This window comes from Falco peregrinus, chromosome 1 (assembly GCF_023634155.1).
Source record: "Falco peregrinus isolate bFalPer1 chromosome 1, bFalPer1.pri, whole genome shotgun sequence".
NCBI classification, from domain to species: domain Eukaryota; kingdom Metazoa; phylum Chordata; class Aves; order Falconiformes; family Falconidae; genus Falco; species Falco peregrinus.
In genome coordinates this window covers 35,217,048-35,241,227 of record NC_073721.1, presented here as the reverse complement: position 1 = coordinate 35,241,227, position 24,180 = coordinate 35,217,048, and the positions used below count along the sequence as shown (strand labels likewise).

At 49.0% G+C, this 24,180-nt stretch overlaps 1 protein-coding gene and 1 long non-coding RNA gene across 4 annotated transcripts in view; both read left to right on the top strand.

Annotated features, from left to right (window-relative positions):
- Window positions 1–4,083, top strand: part of CCDC186 (coiled-coil domain containing 186) — a 39,211-nt gene extending 35,128 nt beyond the window's left edge. For all 3 annotated transcript variants that reach the window (XM_055802370.1, XM_055802375.1, XM_055802383.1), the window contains one exon: window positions 64–4,083. In XM_055802370.1, the coding sequence (XP_055658345.1) occupies window positions 64–147 (84 nt within the window). In that variant the 3' untranslated portion in view covers window positions 148–4,083. The remainder of the gene's footprint in view (window positions 1–63) is intronic.
- A 15,259-nt stretch (window positions 4,084–19,342) lies between these two features.
- Window positions 19,343–24,065, top strand: LOC106112622 (uncharacterized). The gene is made up of 3 exons (XR_001227029.3): window positions 19,343–19,811; window positions 23,429–23,591; window positions 23,795–24,065. It is a non-coding gene; the product is annotated as an uncharacterized LOC106112622 (long non-coding RNA).
- The last annotated feature ends 115 nt before the right edge of the window (window positions 24,066–24,180 follow it).

Genomic DNA, 24,180 nt, shown 5'->3' with positions numbered 1-24,180 from the left:
TATTTTGTGCTGATTGACTCATTTTCCCTGTATAACTTACCCTATACTTCTTCCCCCCCAAAGGAAAACCTTCAAACTCTAGGAACAGAAATAGAACGGCTTATTAAACACAAGCATGAACTGGAACAGAGAATAAAGCAGACGTAACAAACTTTTATGGAATAACCAACGTGAAGATGCAGAAAAGGCAGGTGCTACAGACCAATGTTTTTTACATTTTTCCTGAAATTTGATTGCCTGCCAGCACAAGCATCTGGTATTTCGCAAATACAGCCCGTAACCATACAGGCTTACTCGTTTGAGAGATCTACAGGGTTTGGCATCAGCGTGGTTCTGTCTACCCAATACCAGCCTGAGGTGTTGCTGAATTCTGCTACACACTACATTTATCTAAAACTTTTATTTGAAATGACATACAGATGGTTTGCAATGCGTACTATGTTTTAAGTGAGTTGCAGTGAGATTTCAATTTCTGCACTGTGTAATTAATCAGTCTCTTAACGATGGAGCTTGAAAAAATCAATAAATTATATTTTAGTTGCTGTTGAACATATCCAGTGTTACTGAGCTTTAAGGCCTTTCAGACATTACTTCCTTTCTTGCATATTATTTCTGATCTTTAGGTTGATTAAGCATTTTTGACACATGCATGGAAAATGCTTTGTCACGAAATTTTGATTTTAAAGTGGTGGCCATGATACTGTGTATTTTCTGCTTAGATTAACATTCAACTGGTCAGTTTCTTTATTCAAAAGAAGTGAAACAGTAAAACTAAGAGATTAAGAAGCTCTCAGAGTCAATTGTTGAGTATGTGTACTTCAAACAAATGTCAATTCAACAAATCTTGTAAACCCTTGATCTTTAGGTATATGGATCTAAAGAAGTGTGATATCAGATAATTGTTTAATAAAGTTCTTTGGCCTTCTGCGTAACTTCACAGCATTTAAAAAGTAGGAGTTTTAACTGCCTGTTGTTAACGTATGTACAGGTAGACATCATGACTGCATCTGTTTGCAAAGACAAATGGAAGCTAACTAAATCTTTTTCATTAACTGTCTCTAGATTAGCCAGTGAAAGTAATGGTAAGAAATGGGAAATACATCTAAATGGGATTTTAATCTATCGGTTGGACTGAGAAAGTGGCACAGAAATCTGTGTGACTCCTTAATTTAACTGAAGAATTAGTTGGTCAAAATGACATGAACTGAGAACTGTTAGTCTTTCAGTGGCTGAGAGGGTAATGGAGGAAGAGGATCAAGGTGACAAGGTACTGGTTAGTCACAATGTCATCTTCACACTTAATTCTAGGATAAGTAATTTACAGGATCTGAAATCTCTATTCCAGCAGTAAATGCATAAATTTCTGTATTTATTGCCTTTTGACCAAAATTAATTGACCGGATCACAATGTAAATACATACTTGGGGTTTTTATTAAATACTTGAAATTCCTATTATCATGAAAAAAGATTCAGTGTACAATTATGATAGCAATGCTTTAGCTATTTTAATTAGAAAGTATACCTGGGGGGAGGAGAGGGAGGGGGACAGGTAACCTGTCTTCCTGCAGGCACCATTTGCATCATACGCAAAGCAAGGGGCCTGAATCCAGCAGCACACAGGAGGATAATTCATCAAAGCATATAGGTGACTTAAGGGTGTACACTCCATTTTTCAGAGGCCGCTGGGTCACTTGAGCTTTGTAATGAACCAAATGGAGCAAAAGAGCCTGATTGGGTTTGAGTAGTTTGATTCAAGACAGTAAGACTTCCTTTTTACTTTAGAGATGGGCATCTCTGAAAGTCCTTGTGGGATCAAGACCTGGTTTGTGGTCCAGAGAGCTTCAAGAGGCAGGTCCCTTCAGTGTCAAAATATTTCTTTAGGAAGGGGGGGAAAAAACAAATTGTTTAAAACCTGACTGAGCATTGTAGATACTGTGAGCCTTTACTCTGGGTGGGGTTTTATACATATATTTTTCTAATTCCTGAGAGCAATGAAGTGTTAGGGAATTTGGACCAGTCCAGTCATGAGACTACCTCTGCTTTACTGTTGTGTAAGTGATGTGAAGAGGAAAATACCTGGCTCTGCTGAAACAGATTTGTCACCACCTTCCAGGAAGTGAACGGGCAGTTGTTCGTGACTGAACTAGGCCTTCTGCTGAAAGGAAGTATTTAGAACAATTTGCATGTCGAAACATAGCTTAGCTCTTGTACATTTGTGTTTTCAAGATCTGGATATTTTCAAGCATTCAGCTGAATAACTCCAGTATTTTAGATACTATGTTAATATTGTAATCATTTAATGTATGTTCTCCAGGTGTACAATGTGGATGAAGGGGAGGTGTGATGCAGATGGAATAAGTGCAATGACATTGTGAAAATTCTTATTTCTTTTTGGCATGGTTGTTTCTCCTTTTAAGTTACTTGAGAAACCCAGTTAGCTGTCTCCCAGCCCTGCTGGAAATGCTGCTTTCTCTCTGTCGCACTAGTAACTTCTCACACATTTTTTTTTTTTTTTTTTTGTCTTGGTTATGGAGACACACAAAGCAGCCAAAATATCACATTATTTTTTGTGCACGGTATTTTCATGGACCAAAGTAATTTTCTGTAGGCATTATTTTAAACATACCTATTCGAGATGGAAATTTCATTCTAGCTTGTGCATTGGCAAATGACATGCTATCTGGTAAGCCCAGAATGTGATGAATATGTGACAGGGTCAGCCAGCAGCTTTGCTTAACAAAGTTGCTCGTTTCTGAGAGGCGGTGGTGTGGTGTATTAGGTGTAAAAATGTTGCTGACAGTCCACCTGTCTGTTGTTTCCGTGGAGTAGATTGTCAGGAGTGTTATAATGTTGGTGCACGTAAGAACGCTTCCTGTGAGAAGGTGTGTTGCTGTGGGGTGGCTCACACGGGTGAGCACCAGCGGGTGCAGGGTGGGTGTGAGGCTTGCATAGCAATCACATTTCACTTACCCTTGTTTTGGAAACTTTATATTATGAACCCGTGATTGAAAACTGACCTCAGATAAACTGAACTGTAGAGATAAACTGATAAACTAATTTTGAAGGCAGCCTGGAGCAGTTAGCTACGTACCTGTCATTGAAATTCAGTGTCCATTAGACATGTAATTGCCAGAGGCTGCTTTGGAAAATTCCAAGCTTGTAGTTGGTTGTGTCCTACAGGCTTAAACATCTGTTTCTTAAATACTCAGGGTGCTCTCTTAATTCAAACATCGCGTCCGGATGTTGTTAGAGGCCCTGCAGGAGAACTGTCTATGCTTTTCCACCCTCCGTAAAATCCAGCACTGTCATTGTCTGAAGCCAGACCCTCTGAAATTAAGAATGCCATTTTATGCTATAGAAATTACTGGCTTTCTGCCACATGGACTTGTGCAATATTTTCAATTCTAGTCTCCAGAAAACACTGGAGACTGATTTGTTCCCTAAGTATGTTCTCATCATTTCACTTGTTGCTGGCAACACCTGCAGTTATCTCCAGCTAAGAAACCTGAAGTCACTCTCTGGAAATATTTTTCGTGACAATATTTTGGTTCATAACTCGAAAAATTAAAAGAAATCAGATCTCTGGCTCCCACTGAATCGAGTGTAACGCTGAGTTCCTGCGTGCGGTAGAGACCCGACTCTAGGAAGGGGTTCAGAGAACAAGGCCGGTCGGGATGGGCTGTCACCTGCTGCCCAAGGGACACAGCTGCAGTGGTGACTGTCAGCAGTAGGTGGCACTGGAAATCAGATTTGCCAGGTCTCAATCAGATTTACCAGGTCTCAATCAGATTTACCAGGTCTCCGCAACGACCTGAAACCTGTCGGAGGGCAGACGGCTGCGTTGCAGGTGAGCTGGGTGGTATCCTGAGCTCTTCCAAGGTGGATGGGGGTTTCCTTCCCATTTTTATGTTCTAACTGCAACTATTTTGAATCTTCCGATCTATGTATGTTGTCTGAATATACACAGAATGTCTATTGATTTAATTTTGTAGATACCTGTTTCTGTATAAAGTTTTTGAAGATATCACTATACCTTATGTATATATTGTACTTTGAAATAATAAACGTACAAATGTATGGAAGCCTGGTTGGTGTCTGTGGTTTGTACCGTTGCTTGGTTAGTGCTGCCTGACTCTGGATTGTGCTGACAGCCCTCGGTGAAGGCCTGTGGTGGTGGCAGCAGGGTGCCGCGTGTTGAGTGGTCATCTTCGGCGAGTGCAGTGGGAGCCGCCTCTTGTCACAGTGTGGAAACTAACTCAAGGTGCTTGTAAGCCAGTACTCTGGGCTAAAAGCAGCTTCATTGCCAGCAAACTGTTCTTGCCAGTCGGGATGCTGGGAGGGCGCCGTAACAGCCCCTTGGTGTTTCTCCTCACGCAGATGTAACTGTAGCAATGATCTGCCCTTGGAGGCCCTGTTCCTACCCGCAGCTTGGCCGGGCAGTGCTTGCTGCCAGCCCGAGCTGTTCTGTTGCGCTGTCTGAAGAGGAGGTGGCAGTGCCCCGTACCTCCGTACCGCCACTCGGGGTGAACAGCAAAACCAGGGAAAACAGGGCTGCGCACCTCTCGTACTGTACTTCATCCCCTGGAAACTGGGGGGAGACTTCCCATTCGTAAAGATGGGCGATGGGGGTGCTGCTATCAAGTACTGCTGTGAGCTGCCGCTGTTCCCGGTAAGCGGCCTTGATGCTGGAGTCTTCCTTTTTTCCCTTGTGTTACGTGAATTTGACAGTCCCACGCTCCCTTGTAGTAAGGGCTGGTTCCCTTGGCCACAGCTCCACGTTTGGGATGCTGCTGCTCCGGTTTGTTTATTCCCGTGCAGAGATCTAATGTAGTTTGATTTTTAGCCATGATAGTATTGCTTTAAAAAAATAAGTGATGCTGTCAGGTTACTGGCTGTTCATTGTGGCTGGGAATCGGATTTGTATGGGTTGTCCTGCCCTTGTGAGCTGATTGTATGGAGGCAGAAAAAGGAATACCGTGAAGGGCATAATTTATCAAGTTTATTCTAGTGTCTCCCAGAGTACCTTAAGTGAGAGAAGGAGGTGTCGTATTTTCTGTTGAAATTTAATGGCAAATGACTACTAGCTTTACAAACTCAGGGTGAGGGCGCCCAGCAAGTTTTCTGGTTCCTGTTACCTGTGTGAGCCTTGGCTGGAATTGTTTGGTAGTTCAACACTTTTCTTCCAGCCTTTTTCACTGATAGCAGATACAGCTCTCGGTGATAACGTAACCGAAAATCAAGACTGATTTGTGCTCCCTGATGCTTAGCACTGCTGTTTGGAAACAACAGCCTGAAACTGCACTTCCTCAAATACTAATTTTGGCTGTGGTGGTAGTTGCAATTACCTGTTGAGCAAATGACTTCTCACCCCAGTTTTTTTACGGATCGGTCTGTATTTCAGGCTGACAGCACAACTGCGTGTACAGCAGAAGGGTTCTCACGGCGTGTTAGTGTTACGTGTTCAGTCCTGAAGGCAGGCTGATACTGCAGCTATTGGGTAATAAATATACAACCCAACGCCAGCAGTTTAGTTGATGAGCTGACTGCAAAAGAGCAAACCAGAGCTGCTGGTTTCCTCTCCCTCCCCGCTCTATTTTAAGGATATTTTTTTTAATAGAGGTATGGTTGGGGGTTTGTTGTTGCAGTTGTTTTTAGGCTCTTTTGCATTAAAACACAGTGGGTCTGTGCCAGATTTTGCAAAATTTTTGCATGCATAAATGTAACTGTCGCAGTAGAAGAGTGCTGCTGAACTAGTTGTTCCTATCTAATGTGTATAAATATGCTGTTAGCGGTGTTTGTTGCTGTTCTGCTCCGGTGGTTTCCCCGTAGTCAAGAAATCCTCTGGCCTTCAGGTTTTAAAGGGCTTTTCACCACGTTCAGCTGCACACTGATCTCAGGGGGGCTGTTCTAATGCCTCAAGTGAAGCACCTTGCTGACTAAAAGGCTGAATCCATTCTGGTCTGAATGCCTGTGGGCTTCTTAAGAAATGTCTATTTACAAATAATCCCATGTGTGTGGAATAAGGAAAAGCAGCAGATGAAAGCACGAAGAAGCCTGTGAGCTTAACCAAAACGCTGGTGTTTGACACAAAGTAGGTGAGCAGAGCCTAGCAGGCGCACGGCTGTTCCCTTCGGAGTGCCTGGCGAGCCTTTAAATGCTGCCCTGGGCCATCCAACTTGGAGTTCTTCAGGAACTGGTGCTGCCTTTGAAGACGGAGGTGGCTTCAAGCAAGTACAAATTCAGGGCAATGTTTTTTCAAGCTGTGGTCTGCAGCCAGGCAGAAGGGTTTGTGAGGCTGCCCTGTGAGAGGAGCTGGTTAAAAATACTCTGAAAATGGTTAGATCTGAGATTATTTTAACTTCAGTCAGTGCCTGGCAGGGGGGAGAGGAAGAAGGTGAGAATCCCTTATATCAGCACTGTGGGTAAAAGCAGTATATGGCCAAGTTACAGGCTGAAAAAAATAAGCCTAGCACCGGTCACCCTAAACCTGTTCCATGGGTCTGCGAATTCCCTGGAAACTTTGGCAAGTCAAAGAGGTGGAAAAACACTGAACTTGGGCTCAGAGCTGTGACCTGTTAATGCTGCAAGTGGCTTGTACTAACAGCTGGTCTGGCTTCACCTTAGTAATTAGATTATCAGGGAAATATTGATTAGACAGACTCTGGAAAATGTTTAAGGGCTTCATCCTTCTGGGGAACTGATCTTCAGCCTGGAAGGTGACATGAGGAATCAGAACAAGCTGCTGTCGGCTTGTCACAGGCTTAACATCAGGAGTGACACAGGCTGCTGCCAGCCGGGCTCGCGATGCTCCTTCGCTTTGCCGTGTGTCTGATCTGGCCCTCGGGCTCAGCCAGACCGGTGGGGATGGCTGGTGTTGGGGATGGCTGGTGTCGGGGACAGGACCGCACTGTGGTGGAGGCGGAGGCAGGACTGTCCCAGGGGTGATGTCACTGCCTACTGTTGTCCACCTGCTTCCAAGCTGTGCGGTTATTCAGCTGTTCAGGCGGCTCCCGACACGCTGCAGGTCACTGCTCAGCCTTTTGAGGCAAAGCAAGGAGTACGTGTTTTCCCCGGCAATGCGGCACTGTGACCTGCCACGTGTCGGAGGGCGATGCACGACTCCCACGTCCTCCACACTGTGGGGACAGAGCTCCTTGAGCGAGGCAGGACGGCTGGCAGTGAAACACCCGCACAGCTCCAGGTAAACCCTGCCCCAGCATCCACAACCCCTTGTTTCGCTTGGCTTTGATCAGACATTTCTGGGCTCTAGAAAGATCCAGCTGGAGCCAAGCAGGCGTCTTCCATCAGTGAGGACTTGGCGGGGCGGGGGAAGCCTCTGCTTCGTGAGCCAGTCTGGTGGAGCAAGCAGCCATCGGTCTGGGTACCTGTGGCCCCAGATGCCACGCTTTGAAGCCCGCATGGTTTTTCTTGGGCCATGCAATCCCGATAACCAAATGCATCCAGACAGGCTGCCGGCAGGGGATGACTGCCGCCCTGGCACTTCAGAAAGGCAGGAGCACCTCTAAACCAGGACCTGACAAAACAGGGGCTGGACCAAGTTCCCTTCGCTCCTCAGGCGGGTGAAGCCCTTGGAAAAGAGATGTGACAGATTGGCAGTAAGCCCGTAGCACGAGGCTTGCAGATTACATTTTTTTGTTGCCTGAATTACGTCAAACCGTCTCCCTCCCTCAGACTTGCCTTGCAATCTACCAAGGCTGCTTGTTGACGGTGAAAGACCAGTCAACTATTTCAAACTGATTCGACCTTGCTTGGGCTGGTGACAGAGCCCAGACCTTGCTGGTAGTGGTCACCTTGTAATGCCAAATCCACTGCCACGTGTCCCTCGTTAGAGGCAATGTTTTGGCAGCTGTAAGCCATGCCAAGGCACGGTGGCGGGTGAGCTCCCCCCCGTCGCACTGGAGGAGAGTGTGATGTAGCTTTCCTTGGCTTTGGCAGTAGCTGAAACAATAGAAATGTCCCCAAAGGCTGGGGCATGCAAGCCAGCAGGGCTCCTCTAGAGAGCAATAAATGGAGGCATTTAGGTTTAATTAGTTGTGTATCAGAGCAAACACTGGGAAAAAAACAAACCAACAAACCAAAGCAGCGAGTTTACTGCTGACTGCTGGGGAAGCTTCTGCCAAGAAAACAGCCTTGGAGCAAGGAAACGAGGCCCTTCCAAAAAGTGACTCAGAGCAGCCTTGCAGGCTCCTGTGCTGGCACCCCGTTCCCACCGTGCTGGAGGGGGGCACGGAGGAGCAGCTCCCAGCCAGGCACCACCCTCTGTGCAGGTGCCTTGTGACCAGCAAGGAGCCCATCTCGGACATGGCTGCAGGGAAGGTCAGCTGGGATCCTGATCCCTCATATCATGGAATGGGTTGGGTTGGAAGGGACCTTTAAGATCATCTAGTTCCAGACCCCTGCCATGGGCAGGGACACCTTCCACTAGACCAGGTTGCTCCAAGCCCCGTCCAACCTGGCCTTGAACACTGCCAGGGATGGGACACCCACACCTGGTCTGGGCAGCCTGTTCCAGTGCCTCATCACCTGCACAGTAAAGAATTTCTTCCTAATACCTAATCTAAATCTACCCTCTCTCAGTCTAAACCCATTCCACCCTGCCCTATCACTACATGCCCTTGTAAAAAGTCTCTCTGCAGCTTTCCTGTAGATCCCCTTTAGGTACTGTGAGGCTGTTGTAAGGCTTCCTTCTCCAGGCTGAACAACCCCAACTCTCCCAGCCTGTCTTCATAGGAGAGGAGCTCCAGCCCTCTGGTCATCTTTGTGGCCTCCTCTGGACTTGCTCCAACAGGTCCATGTCCCTCTTATGTTGGGACCCCAGAGCTGAATGCAGTACTCCATCCAGGTGGGGTCTCATGAGAGCTGAGTAAAGGGGCAGAATTACCTCCCTCGACCTGCTGGGCACGCTGATGATGATGCATCCCAGGGCATGGATGGCTCTGGGCTGTGAGCGCACATTGCTGGGTCACATTGAGCTTCTTGTCTACCAGCACCCCCAAATCCTTCTCCTCAGGGCCACTCTCAATCCATTCTCCACCCAGCCTGTATCTGTGCTTGGGATTGCCCCGACCCAGGTGCAGGACCTTGCACTTGGCCTTGTTGAACTTCATGAGCTTCACATGGGCCCACCTCTCAAGCCTGTCAAGGTCCCTCTGGATGGCCTCCCTTCCCTCCAGCGGGTCAACTGTACCACTCAGTTGAAAACTTGCTGAGGGTGCACTTGATCCCAGTGTTGCCGATAAAGATGTTGCACAGCACTGGTCCCAGTACAGACCCCTGAGGAATGCCACTTGTCACTGGTCTCCACTTGGACATCAAGCCGTTGCCCACATCTCTTTGAGTGCGACCATCCAGCCATTTCCTGACCCACCAAGTGGTCCTCCGGTCAAATCCATGTCTCTCCAGTTTAGAGACAAGGATGTTGCGCAGGACAGTGTCACGTGCTTTGCACAAGTCCAGGATATACTAAGATGAAAAATGCAAGTATTTTCCAACATGAGATGGTTCTTTTGATTTTTCAGTCTTCTGGCCTGAATGACCAGGAACCTGATACATGCAACAGCACAGGGACATTGAAGGAGCTCCTGTTCATACCAACCTGCCAGCTCAGCTAGGACAAACCTTCGAGCAGGGACAAAGTCAGCCAGAGCAGTCAAGGCAGAACTGGAAAAGGAGCCAGTCTTCCCTGGAGAGAGACCAGACCTGGCTTTGTTACCTGAGGCCATGAAGGCAACCAGACAACTGAGTTTGTGCTGCCAGGAATGTGGAGCAGGCCCTGTGATAAGCCTTTCACTTTTTTTTTAAAGAAAGCCCATCCTGGCAACAAGAGCAAACACCACCTTGCTTTGGGAGTGTCACAGCCTCTCCTCTCTGCAGAATGAACCTGGGGCACTGCAAGCCCAGATCTGGAGTGCAGCTGGCAGCATGATCTTAACTTCTCCTTGTTCAACCCCACGGCACCCAAAAACATGCACTTTTGAATGGATATGTGTGAAAAAGAAACAGCAAAGTCTGGCTCTCTTTGGAAATGTGGCACAAAAATAGCTTGCACAATCCTATCTGCTTTGGAGGTTCCTTTTGGGAAGTGTCTGCCTGTGCTGGGCTGTGTGTCGGCTCCCAGCCCCATCAGTTTTCCCTTCCCCTCTTTCTTCTCCGTGCTCCTGGGACTTTGCTGCCTGTGGAGGAGCCAGGGACCCCAGCCCCTGCCAGACCTCACTCAGCTTCATAATTGCTCACCCTATGTTTCCACCAAGGAGCAAGACACGATGGCAGAGCAGGGAGCATCCCCTTGTGCTTCCAGTAACACTTCCTCACCGAGCGATGGCTGGGCCAGTTTTTCTCCTTCCCTTAGGACAAGCAGTCATGAGGGCAGCACGCTGCTGGTGTTTCTAGCTTGCTGCTAGTTCCTGGTGGCCAAGAGTTTGGCAAATTTGCTCTGCGTGGTGGGAAGGACGGCATGTACCACATTCACCCTCGACACAGGAGGCCGTCCTGGGAGCCGGCACTGGGCTTGCTGGGGCTGGGTGCTGCAGCCAAGGCAGCTGGGAGCCGGGAGCACCGGGACAGAGAGCACAGAAATAGCAATATATGGGCAGGGGGAGAGAAAAGGAAGATGTAGGTTCTAACTCAAGGCCTTTATAGGATTTCTGATAGGTTTAGAGGAAGAAAAGATTGTTGTTGGGGGGTGATTGTTTTTTGTTTTACAAAAAACATAGGCAAGAAGTATAATTGGTAATTATACTATAACAGAAAACACAGATCTGTACTGACAAACTATATGTGTGATTTGCCTGTCAGCTCTTACAAGAAAGGGAAAATTGTGTCATAAGAGTATTGGGGATGAAAAATGTGAGGATTTGAATGAATCCACCAAGAGCCCTGCATTACTGTTGTGGGAAGCTGAAGACACCTTGAAGGCAGAACTGCCAGGAGTAAGGAATGGGCTTTGCTAAATGGCTCGGGGAAAAATACAATCCTAAATCCATTCTATTGGCAAGGTGTGCATCCAGAGAAGGACAAACAAATGTGACGGTAGAGCTGGGGATGCAGTCATGAAAAATACTCAGAAGTACCTAGCTATTCTTCACAGTTCCTTCGAAATCCTGTTGTACGGCTCTTAAAAATCTGAAAATGGTTAGTGCCAAGCACGTAGGTCTGTCATCCTGGGTAATGCTGCATCATCATTTCCCAATGCTCCCATTTTCCTGTCCATATCCCTCTGTTGTCCCATGTGAACGTTAGAGCAGAAGCACTTGGGAACCAGCAGCACTGGGTTTTGCTTGTGCAGAACCAGCACAAATTCTTCCTGATCCTTGCCTGGATCTTCTAGGCACTGCTATCAAAAACGCTTTAAAGTTTTCATGTTGTATAAGGACAGTTTTAATGCAAGATAACTAGTGATGTGTGAAAATTAAAGGAGCAGAGAAATTGCATTAGCTGTCGCAAACAAGCAAGGAAAGAATTGCAAACTAAGTACTTTCCAGTTTGGATTTGCAGAGGCGAGCGCAAGGTGCACAGAAGAGGAAACCGTGTGTGCAGCTAGCAAGTGTACATGTCTCAAAGATGCCCTAACTGCAGTGCCAAGAAAATCAAATCTGCAGCCAAGAAAAACACCATTAAAATAATGCAATGACATAATCTAAATGCTGCTAGTGAATCTAAATTACACACAGAACAATCAAGAAGGAAAACACCGACAACATTCACTTGTGTAACAGGGGTGTAGACCTCACAGCTGGCAGGCAAGGGAAGGACACAAAAGCAGACACGGGTAAAACCAGTGTTGTAAAGATGGACTTGATCTTACCGAAAGCACCAGCCAGGCCTGTCCCTGAGGGGCGATACTGCAATAAGCATGCAGACTGCACACTCAGGTTTGTACCTTTTAAACTAATTAGTTTTAAATCCACCACACCTAAAAAACCCACTGCAGCAGACTGGTGAGTGTGGCAAGCCAAGAAAGTGGCAGTTCAGCATCAGGACACTGCATCTTCCTCAGACAAAAAGCTGGATAAGGACGTGATTAATATTTTTTAAAAGAACAAAGGAACACGCTTCACCAAGGGCTTTGAGATCTCCGATCGAGAGAGGTCCTACCTGTAAGGTAAGTACTGGTGGTTGCACTGCAGGTGGCAGACAGCTGTGGGGTATGTTCCCTAGACTTCTGCTCCATGCCTTTTATCAGCTACGAAAATTTTGTGGGGCCAGCACTACTTACACTAGCAATGCAGTCAGGTTGTAGAACTAGACATGAGAAAATGCAAACGTAGATCCACACCAACATATAAACGGGCTGGCTCAGACCTAACACTGTATTGTGCTAAAAAGCAGTGAACAAAAATGTCTTGATCAGAGGGTAAAAGGCATTTTAATCACCCAATATGCTTTATTAACGGGATGTGCTTCGGGGGTCTCTACTGATAAGCAGCATTTATTATTCACACTTCACAAATTCATCTGCATTGTAGACTTTAATATAAGCAACACGATGCAACCCCTGATAGGCGGGAGAGAGGAAATGCACGCGCCACACAAGATGTTCCCATCAAAATCTCAGTTCCTCTTAACGCAAAGCGGACCTACGGGACGCAGCGCTGCCAGGGCCCAAACACAGACACCCTACCCAGCAAGCACGCCCTCGCGTTGGGAAGGAGAGGTCGTCTGGCGTTGTTAAGCACAGCCCTCAGCTGCCACGGCCTCGGGAGGGCCTGGGCGGTGGCGGCCTCAGCCTTGGCTGGGGGTGAGGGGCACAGCCACCGGCTCGGCGGGGCTGTTTGTGTGGGCCCGGGCAGACCCGCAGCACTGCCCGCCCCCCACTCCCGGGCACCAGCGCGACAGGGAGGCCCTTGGCAAAGGCCTTTCGGTGTGAGCCTCCAGGCAGGCAAGTGGCTTCACACCCTGCCCTGCCCTCCTCTTCCCCCTAAAATGCCTCTGCCTGCAGCTTCGGCACCCACGGGCCAGAAGGGAGAAGTGGCGCCAGAGCCAGCAAGCTGCAGAAGGCACCCGAGAACAAAAGACTCATGTTAAGGCTCCAGCTTCAAGCAAGCTTGGCCATTAGCTTCAGGAAGTCTTTGTCATCTATGGCCAGGAGGAAGCAGATGGAAATCACAGAATTAATTTGGTCTGAAGACCTTGCGTTCAGGAAAAACACACGTGTCAGGCCCCATTACTCCAGATCGCCGGCACAGGGGAGGGATGAGCCACGTGTGGCATGGAAGCGTAAGCACGCTGGATGCCCATGTGGTCCCCATAGACAGCATCCCGGCAGTGTGTCCCGGCTGGGCGGCCACTGCTGAGCAGGGACCTGTCCCTTCCCCGCCACCACGCCCTGGGCGGATGGCTGAGATCAGGGATAACCATGGGCAAAGGTAGAAGAGAAGGGTCTGGAAGGGCAGTTCTGGCCCTCTCCAGGGATGGAAGATCCCACGTGCGAGCCAAACCCTACAGGACACACAAGTCTTCTCTTTCCAAGGCCCCGCAGACCACATGTGTGAGCTCAGCAGCTTGCACCACATTGAACATCATGGGTAGCGACATGAGCCTTGCTTCTCACTTCTTTCCATCACACAGTAAGAGAAAAAACAGGAGATGACAACTATGGTGACATCTGTAACTACCTGATATGGAGCTGGAGCTTTGCAGCACCATGGGTTTTGTGCAGAGGCTGGCAGAGGTTGCAGCAGGCTGCGCTACATTCCCCTTGCTTTGCAATTGCTCTTAAAAACATTGAGTTCAAGGATCATTCATTCTGAGCTCCATTCCCCGTGCTGCAGATGCTGACCCTGGCAGCTTTTTAGAGGGGATGTATGCAGTTCCTTTGGTTAAACTTGCTTTGCAGCCAGAAAGCCTGCCTGGTCTCGTAGCTCACACTTAGAATGTGTGCGAAGGCAAACGCAGTGCAGCAGAGACACCAGAGAGCTGCAACCTACCTACCACGGCCAACAAGCTTCAAGGCTGCCACGAAGTTGGCAGCTAAAACTACTCTCGAGGTGCACTCACTCCTCCTGTAGATGATATTGATGGCTTGGTAAAGTTCATTTGAATGTTCCCATCTCCCCAAAGTAAGACACTATGTTTTGGTGTGTGACAAGCAGATACAGGACCTCTCCATGATGCCGTGGTGTCCTCTCAGCACACTCTGCCCCAGCCGTGCTGCAGTGCCAACCTGGGACAGGGTTTGACTTTTATTCTCAGTGCAGAAGAACCCCGGTGCAGCAGTTTTTGGGAAATAATAGAATCATTTAGGTTGGAAAAGACCTTTAAGATTATCAGGTCCAACTGCTAAATCACAGACAAGAGGCTGCTCTAAAGGGTGCTGAGGACATGTGTCTCAACCATGGTTTCCATGATACTGAGGAGACAGGCTAGTGACCAAGTACCAAAGTAGGTCAGAGAAGGAAGTTTAATTTCCCGTTGCAAAATGGGAAAGCATTGCAGACCACAAAGCCTTGCAGACCATGAGAGGGTCGAATGCAGAAGCGTTCCTTCCAGCTCTTGCTCTGGCACCACAGTGCACCCAAGCAATGCCATGTTTCTGCATGGACTCAGCTCAGCTCCAAGGCCAATGCTGCACATGCAATGGAGTTACAGACTTCAGAACAAAGCTGAACACCGTGTACGTACTTACCACCCCTGTGCTCTGCGTGAGTATAAATAGGCTGTGCATTAATTCACACAAACAGGCTGATAGGCTTCTGACACAGTTTGGGTCACAGCCTGTCAGGCAGCTGTAACTCAGGTGTACTTTCTAGTTCTCCCCTTCCTTGTGCAAGAAGCTGACTCAGTTTCCAGGGAGAAGCGGTGCTGCTGCGAGTCTGAGAGGTGTTAGACAAAGGAAATGCAAAGAAAATTTCTCAGTTTATCCACAAGGCTTGTTTCAACCGTCAAACTCGCCTTATTTGAAGTGCCACCTCTGCGCTGGTGTGCACAGAGGAGGGAGAAATGGTGCTTTTCACTGTCAGGTGGAAGGATATCCCAACCAGGGCTGAGGTGACCCTTTCTCCTCTCACCCCCCACTGTGGTCCCACAAGCGTTCAGCATATTGCACCCAGCTAATACGGGGTGATGGGGGCTCAGAGAAGGGCAGTGCTGAGATGCTCAAGTGTCTTCTCCCATTTGTCATGGTCCAGAGCACAGTACAGGGTGCAAAGGGGATCAGTGAGCATGGGTAGCCTCTCAAGCTGCTCTAACCCGAGCACCTGCCTTTCTCTCAAAGCAGAAGCGTTTTGTAAAATGCAGCTACTACTAGACCACAGACACTTTCAGAGAGTCATCAACATTGTCTTGAAGTAGTTGAACAGTTATTGGAACAAGTGCATGATAAAAGCCCTTCCACCCCCTTTCCCCCTAGCATCGCTTTTGGATCCCATGATTTCTTTGTTTAAAATAATTCAGCAGTAGACTCTCAGATAGTTTCCGTCTAGTTAAAAATAGTTGCTTGCCTCATATGGCTTTAGCGTGGTACTGTCAACTGTAAAATGTTCCACCTTCCAAAAAAGTAGAGTGAAAAATGAAAGTGAGCTTTCACACATCATTACTCTCCGCAGTTAGACCTCCACAGCTCATTCCAAACCCATCAAAGGAGGAGAGGCGAGCTGGGAGGGTGGGCAAGCAAGGCGCTTGTGTGAGTGCCTGGTGCCCCGTGGGTCCTTGGGAAGCTTTGCACCCTACACAAAAGCAGCCAGGCTGATGGTTCACTCATTTCTGCAAACAAAACACTAGCTTATATTCAAGAAACATTTATTTGTTGGATTATTGGAATGTAAGAAGAGCTTAGTCATCGCGGCTGTATGTCTCCCAGCATCACTTGGAAGAACATGCTCCAGCAGGGAACCAGTATGGCCCAGTTAGCTAATGTTCCACAGCCAGCCCATAATACTGGGGCAGGAGAGCATGAGAACCTGAGAGCCTGTCAGCCGTCTCACAGCTCTTGTGCTCTGTAGGCATGCGGATCAGTGATGGGCTTGCACAGGGTGTCTGGCTGTCCTGAGCTGCATGTGTTTGGGGCAAAAATAGGGGTAATTTGGTTGCAATAGTGGACAGACGGTGGAGGTGGGTTATTTCACATGGCTCTGTATCTCTTGAAGCTTGAACATGTTTGCATTCAGGCCCAGCTGCTGGAGGGCATGTGGGGGGACCCCTCTGCCACAGAAGTGTCACAGGGTGGTGGGAGCGAGGCAGGGCAGAGTGATGAATGGCAGGTGCTTCGGGTCCAGCCTAGGAGGAGACAGACGCAGCCAGCTCCTGATGCTTCTGCCTGAGGAGGGAAGCACGGTGCAGCAGGAAGAGCTGAGCTACGGTTTGCCACATGGCCCCAGGTCAGAGGGAAAAGCCACCCGTACGCAGCAGCTGAAGCATCCATCACAGCTTCTCCTACTTGCTGAACAGCCTCGGTGGCGTCCACCTGCTCCCAGTGCCAAAGAACTTTGGGGAAACCAGAGGAGATGCACAAGTATCCCTCACTTTGCACTGCACACTTCGCAGCATCAGAAGCTGGCTTTAGAGGCTGTCTGACAAATTGCTGGTTAATACCCACATTAATTCATTTTTTCCCTAAGAGCTGCATTTGCTGTGCATGCCAAGCCATCCTCTGCTCTTCTTCTCAAGGTGATACACTGAATTCTGCTCCCTGGGCTGTGGTAATCAGCTATTGCTGGAATACGATCAAGCCGCAGATGACAGCTGTGGGAATTGCAGCGACTCTGCATTGCTGAGCACCACAGTCAAATCCTGGCCAGCATCAGTGAAGCAGGATTTGACCACAGAGTCAAACCTCCCACAAAAGACCTAAGCGAGCCGAGTGCTGCAGCCTGCCCATGGGGTGCTCTCAGCACCCATCTCTGCCCCCAGGCAGCACTCTCTTGTGCTGCTGCTGTGTTTATGAGATCCTGAAGCATACCCGTCACACATCGTCCCAAATTGGTAACTCCATCGTAAGCATTTGCTCTGGGTCACTCTTGACAAAACAAGGGATAAGCCTAGAAATCAATTCCTGCTACAGAAAATGAGTGCTTTGAAGTAGTGAAGAAAAGGTCCAAGTTTTCAAGCTTTGGATGCCTACTTGTGTACCAGACCCCGGCTGTGTTTATGGGAAGGGACGTTTTCACATGCCAACAATTTTAACACACACCACGCCTCATGCAATTTTTCTTTCCATTTACAATATTATGTATTTTCTATGATAAAGTTTGAAGTGCGGCTTTTGTGCATGAATGATACAGTTTCCATAATATTTTTTCATATGCAGAGACATTGTTTTGATCTCATGGGGCATGAGTCAACTCCTATTTGAGGCCCTTGGAGTCCTTCCAGTGACCTTCCTGGAGCCTGGCTAACTGGACAGCCAAAGCCTGACTTGTTATAGGTGCGAGCTAGCACAACCTGCTGAGTCTCAGGGCAGCTCAGTAGAGCAGGTGAACCAACAAAAGCCTAGATCAGGAAACTACGCCGGTGGCATTCAGTGTGCTTGGTGCAAAACCAGAGTCTCTGCCCCAGAAATTCCCATGCTGCAGCACCATGAGCCCCTCTGGACAACCTGGCAGCAGTGAGTGTTCAGCCCTGCACGGTCCCCAAAGTCTGCCCCTCCAAAGCAGGTGCCAAGTCCCTTAATCTCAAAGCTTTAGGAGTCAGGCTGAGCTCCAGGACTCATTTGGCTGAGCTCCTTGAGCGGGATGAACATTACCCTGGGTTGCCTGGATTACAGAGGCCAGGTCCTGCACCCTCACAAAAGCAGGAGCCCGGTGGACCCGACTTGGGAGTGCTGCCTGCACAATGGTGCACGATGGCACAGCAGAGCTGGAGTCGTGCTCTAGCATCACTTCCCATTAAGACTCCTGAGCATGCAAGGGTGGCTCCCATGGAGACCCTCAAGACCCCCCATAGAACTGTGGGATCCCACACAAATTCAGATGTGTGCCCATCCAGTATGCATGAATTTTATTGCCCCTTCTTCAGGACTGTTGGAAGACTAATTATTTAATTTTTTTGGTAGGACTAAGTTTTGATGGGGAAATGTGAGGTTCCTCAATTCAGCAAAATTCTGTCAATTTGTCTCAGCTCAGAAAGGTGCCCCTGTTCCATAGGGCCAGCAAGGAAGAGAGCATGCCCAGACACTGCAAAACACACCTCAGACCCCAAACAGGCAGCAAACAGGTCAGCCCACCAAGCTACTCATTGAGCATCCTCACCGTTCGCGTGGCTTACTCACGTCTCAGCAGCTGTTATTGATGAAGAGCTAGCGAGTGGTGTTCGTGTCACGATGCTCAGCACACGGCATTTCCATGGCTGCCCGGAAAGCGGTCGGTGCCATCAGCAAACGGCACTGGGGAGAGGTGGGGAGCACGGAGTCCCTGAGGAAGGCCCAGCAGGTGGTAGGCTCTGCCTGGCTCTGCTGCCCGCTCAGGCAGGGACCCGGGACGGCTGCAGCCCCCGTCCGCATGGGCAGCTCCTTCGCCTCCAGCCCTGCTATGGAGACACCACACCGCTGGGAAATCGAGCAAAATAGTTCATGTTTATGAAACAGCTCCTAAGAGTTTTAAAAAGGGACTAGGGGTGTTTATACACAAGCTGGATGGACTTTAACGTGGTGCATGCTCTGTTGTGTCAACTCCCACACCTGCATAAGGTATTTTGAAAAGTCCCCATGAAATGAGGGAGCCAAACTCCTGAGTCTGATCAGCCCTGTGCTGGTGCTCTCTATGGCCACATTGAACCTTATGGCTAACGGAGCTGCGGGATGCTATGGAAAACCTTCTCTCCGGAGAGCCTCTGTTCATGTCTGAAGCGAAGGCTGGTTGAAAGCAGGGAGTGGAGCTGTGGGGCAGCTGGTGTTGGAGCAGCCTGGGTGCCGAGCCCTGCTGCCGGGGCTGATCGAGCACTCCCCAGGGAGAGGCAGTACCTTCGAGGGTGCCCAAGCCTGGCAGTGCTGCAGCAGGGCACCTAACACTGCCTCCATCACCTCTCAGACAAGGAGAAGACCTCGCCAAAGAAGAATGAAGTTGAAGCACATTTTCTTGTGCTTTTCTAAACTACCAGAATTACCAAATGTGCTTTTCACTGTTTGTTTTGGTGTTCTATGCCAGAAAGTTTCTGGAGCCCATCTTAGCGACACAGGTTCTCCTCTCTCTTGCATCATTTGCAGAAGGTCCTGCCTGGACCATGTTTTCTCATAGGGTGACACTAGGAATCAGTCCATGAAAGGTTGTTGACCTGGGAAGAGAGAGTTTCTAGAATTTAAGGGCTGGGCAACTTCTTGGAAACTGCCTTATCAGCACGGCTACAAGCTGGAGCTTTAACAACTCTTCCTGAGTTGCACATCTCTAGTTCCCATTCCTGCAGCTTGGTATTCAGCTCTGTACACATATGCTTGTTTTGCAGTTTGTTATTTATAAAAACAGCTTTGAGCAAAGGCTGCCACAAAACCATGAAGCCAAGCTTGATTGCTTTGCTTTTACTGAAATGTGGTGCCAGCTAAGACCTGAAGCAAACCAGGAAAGGGGAGCAGATGTCTGTGCACTGAGACTGAGTAAAGGCTGGTGCCACAAACCTGGCATGTCCTCCTTCACCGGTGGAGAAGGGACTTGTGGGGCACTGCTGGGGTGTCAGGGTTTGTTATCAGCAGAAGCAAAAGGTGGTAAAATAGGAACAGAGAGGCACTGCCTGTGCATAGTAAGGAGTGTCTCCAGCGTGAAGGTTGGTCTCTAAAAGCGGTGGAGGAGGACTGAGAGGGAATAGATGAGTGCAGAACTCTGGGGATTTAAACCAAAACCTGATGATACATCAAGGTCTGCTGGAGGTATGAGCTTACACAGGGGCAGACTTGCTCTGAAGTTTCACCGGAGTGTTCACCATAAGCCCCCAGGGGGTAGGAGTGGGGGTGGGGTTTGGGGGGTGGTGGTCTGCAGTGCCTCAAGCCTTCCCTGCAGAGTAGATCTGGCAGCCCAGCCAGAGCAGCCACCCCTTGTCCTCCCCCAGTGCCTTGGACCGGCCCAGGCTTTGGGGCGATGCCGCTGGCTGCTGCACGGCTGGCAGTCTCCATCCCACCTGCAGCTGGGGTGCCTGGGGAGGCATGTTTCCAGGAGAGCTGTAGAGAGGATGGGCTTTGCATCTGGGATCCAGCCCTCATCCTGGGGAACGCAGCACGGATCTGAGGCAGGGCTGCAGGAGCTGGCCAGCCAGCAGCTCACCCATTGCCCTCACTGGGATGGGCTGCTCAGCAAAGCTGGCATCTGCCTTGGAAAAAAATGTCCATGGAGCCACGACACACAGCACCGGTAACTTCACCTCCTGATGATAATCCTGTTTGCTCAGTCTTAGTGACTGAAGAGAACCATAACCAAGAAAAACAGCAGGATTATACTCCAGCACCTGTTCCCACTGAAAGGATTACCATAGCTAGCCGTGCAGGATGACATCCTCTAGGTATCACCATGAAAGCGGCCCGAGTGACATGGCAACCCACCAGAAGAACCCCCCTCTCTCCCCTTCTGCATGCCCTTTCCCCAGGTATTTTCAGCATGGCAGCTGAAAGCTCCTTGCAGATGGAGACCAGTCCATGTGGACAGAAGTGTCAGTGTTTGCATGTCTCCAGCACACAGGCTTGCTCTCCAAATAGCATCATCTCTTGTTTGACTCTCTAACGGAGAGGCGGTGTGAGAAATATGGGCTGTAAACTGCAGAGCTCAGAAGACAGACGACAGCAGCTCTAAAGCACTTTAAACCAAGTTGGTTTTCCTACTCATCACTCCTTGTACCTTTGCGGTTCAAGCACAGGATCGGACCCACTCACCTTACAACATGTAAGAGCTCTGTTGTGCTGCATCTGCATCCACCATGCAATGGCAGCTGATGTAACAGCTGTTTTACTGCAGAATTAAAATGTTTGATTGCAGAAAAAGAGGTCTTCCTCTGTTTACATGGGAAAGTAGGAAAACCAGAGAAAGTCCGGAGGAATTTTGGAGGGACTCAGCTGGATGGTTAGCTCAGGCAACATGAATGCAACCCTCCTGTAGATGGAGGACTTCTCTTTAACCTCACCTTCCAGATGTGAAATCTGTCCCACTGTGCCCTCTTGGCTTGATTTTGTGAACACCTGGGGTACCAAGGCTAGGTCAATTGCCATGAAGTTGCCAATGGGCTTTGCAGCAGTGCCCTGAGGGCTCGTTCTGCCACTGATCTGGAAGCCTGAAAAGGAGCCTTTGGAAGAGAGAAGGGATGCTCTGGAAGGGAGAAGGCGACCACCACCTTCACACCCTGGGGGAATGATTTAAGAGGGGGAGTCTGAGTGTAAAAGAAGCCTCATGTGCCACTGGAGCCTGGAAACAGGCCCCTCTGGTCCTCCACCATTTCCCAAAGGTGTGATTCCCTGAAGCAATGCTAACGCCCTGTTGCCATCACCCAGCAGCAGTGCTGTCACGGGCCGGGGAGCTCCAGCTGGGACCAAGCACCTGCGTTCCCACTGTGCCAGCAACAGCTCAGGTCTCCTAAGCCCCTTCAAAGCAGGGCATCTCCCAGCCGTGGCAACTTTTAGTCCCCCATAGAGCCGCAAGGAAGGCACAGTGTCTCTTAATGGAGCAGAGAGGTGCTGCAACAGCACCGAGGCCCCCATGACATAAGCCTCTCCATCATTCTCAAAAGCATCCTCCCATCCCCTAAGCAGAGGCCTTGGTGAATGAATTACTGCGGTCACAGATGTTTTTTTCAATGATGGAATGTAACATTAAACTAAACACTGGAATATGGAGACAAACAAAGCAGAAAAATCAGGGGAATAATCCTTAGCTTGTAATGATTTTTGCAAAACATTGTCGAAATGAGGTTTTATTGGAACTAAAGTGTATTTATCATATCTGTCAACACTGGAAAACGATGTTTAAATTAAAGCTTTATTTTAAACCCTGAAGATGACCCAGAAGTGATATGATATTTATAAAGAGTTTACCATACAACACAGTACAAAAAGTACATTTAACCTCTTGCTATTGAGTCAAATTAATTGTTATATATGAGATGGGAATTACTTTTACCCTTCTGACTATCAAAAGAGAAGAAAAACCACAGGGAGGAGAGCAATGACAGCTCACAGGTCAGAGTCTCCTGTGAAAAGGACAATAGGAAAACGGTCCCCGCTGGAGAAGGCCACCCCGATGCTGAAGCTTGTCTAGATCCGGGTGGAGACCAGGCAGTACCAAGCAGCAGAGCCCTCTGATCCCTGCCGTTGCACACAGGATTTCAACCTCCGACCTGCTTAACAGCTGTTCTCAAGCCCTGAGCCAGCCAGGCCCCCATTTTTAACTCAGTTATGCTGTGGATGGGTGGCTCTTTCCAAAGTCTTCACCCTGTTGTTTTTGGCCACGGCTTTGACAGGACAGCAGGACTGCAGACGACTCCTTGTGCCAGCTCAGCTTCAAAGCAAGAAATGTCCTGTGGTCCCGATATCAAGTACAACGCACTGCAAAGGCTGTTCTGACAAGGCTGAATAATGCACAGTATAAACTGGGCGTAAGAGTAAACTATGTAGCTGTTTTATCTGGCCAAGAATGTCCGCAGGGCTGATGATGCTGGTGCCCCTCCTGTGTGCTTGCCATGATCCCGCTGCTTCCCAGTGGCTCAGGTGCCGTGCTCAGCTACCAAGGGGGAAAGGCCACCTGGGTTTTTAGGGATGCTGAGTTCTCTGGCAGCCCGACAGCAGTGGTGAGAATGCCTCTGCCAGAGGGGACCAGTGGCTGTCAGGTGACAAGGGCTGACACCCCCTCCTCCCCTACCCAACAGCTGGGGTTGAGGGGACCTCTTACAAACCCTCCTTTTTACCAGGGAGGGGCTCAGAAATATTCTTCTTGGGTATTTTAGTCTTTGAACCTCAGATAAAGGAGACTGCATTCCTTTATCTGGGCTTCATTAATAACCCATAAAAAAAGACAAATGTTTTCCTTTCTTGGGACCAAGCAGAGTCAGTGTGCTCTGCTCTGGTCATGGCTGTGGCCATAGCCCAGATGGCCACCTATGTGGGGGATGGAGACGATGGGCTGCGATCCAGCAGCACAAACGCAGCCCATCAGGATGCTGGCTGGCTGTAGACCATGCAGCAGCAGCCCCGGCCTGCCACTCCTGCATGCAATGCAGAAGCTATCGCTGAAGTGGCAGGGAGCCAAGGAGGTGGCTGTGGGTAATGCTGCGAAGCTGTCCGGAGAGGGGAGAGGGGAAGCTGGTGGGCAGAGCCGAGCCCTGGGTGGTGGGAGGCTTTGAGCGGGAGCAGCCGGGAGCCGAACGGTGACACGGGGAGATAAAGCTCTTGATGGATGGACCTCGGAAGGTTTGAAGGTTTTTGTTCTGTTTGGATAAGCAGTCAAATATTCACACAGATAAGCTTCAGAAATGCATCTGATCTGAAGCCATTTTCATCTTAAAAAGCAGGGCTGGAAATAGAACAAGAGAATTCCTCCAGGGCTTGGGTGGCTCCTGGGTTTTCCATCACCAGCACCAGACTGTCCAGACCTACCCATGCAAGCAAACCCACCGTCAGTGCAGCTCGAACAGCCAGACCCTCCTTGAGCCTCAGGCATTTGGCTGTGCCCAGGTACTCACCTTACTCACAGCCTGGGGGATAGGGGAGGTGGTCCTTTGCTTGGTCATGCTCAGCACTTGGTCAGCTTGGTCCACATAGCTGCTATGGGTGGTTTAAAACACTGTTAAGGAAACGCCCTTGCTAGCATTTGTGTATATCTTAACGTATCCGTTGGCACGGAGTTTATGTAACATTCCCTGGCGCCTCTTCACCAGCAGTTATACCCACATCGAGCATCTCATTGCATGCAAAGATCTGCAATAACCTGGTGATGAACAGCTGCTGGTGGCAAGACCAGACAGCAGCAAAGATGATCCTGGCAGCCTTCTGCCCTCCTCGTGCACCACATGCAGACCCAGATGAGGGCTGCAGACAGCACCAAAGATGGCCAGCGGTTATCCTGCAACTTTAAACTGGAGCGCTTGAGTGGAGTGCTTTTGGAGAGTGCATCATTTCCTTGGAAATAAATTATAATGTTGTACTTTACTCCAGCGAGTTTCCTTGTACCATAAGTTGTTTAAAGTTTCTCATTATGCGTTTCCCATTTGGACAGAAAACAGACTAGAAAGCCTGAGGCACCAAGGCTGGTAGGAAAACGGAA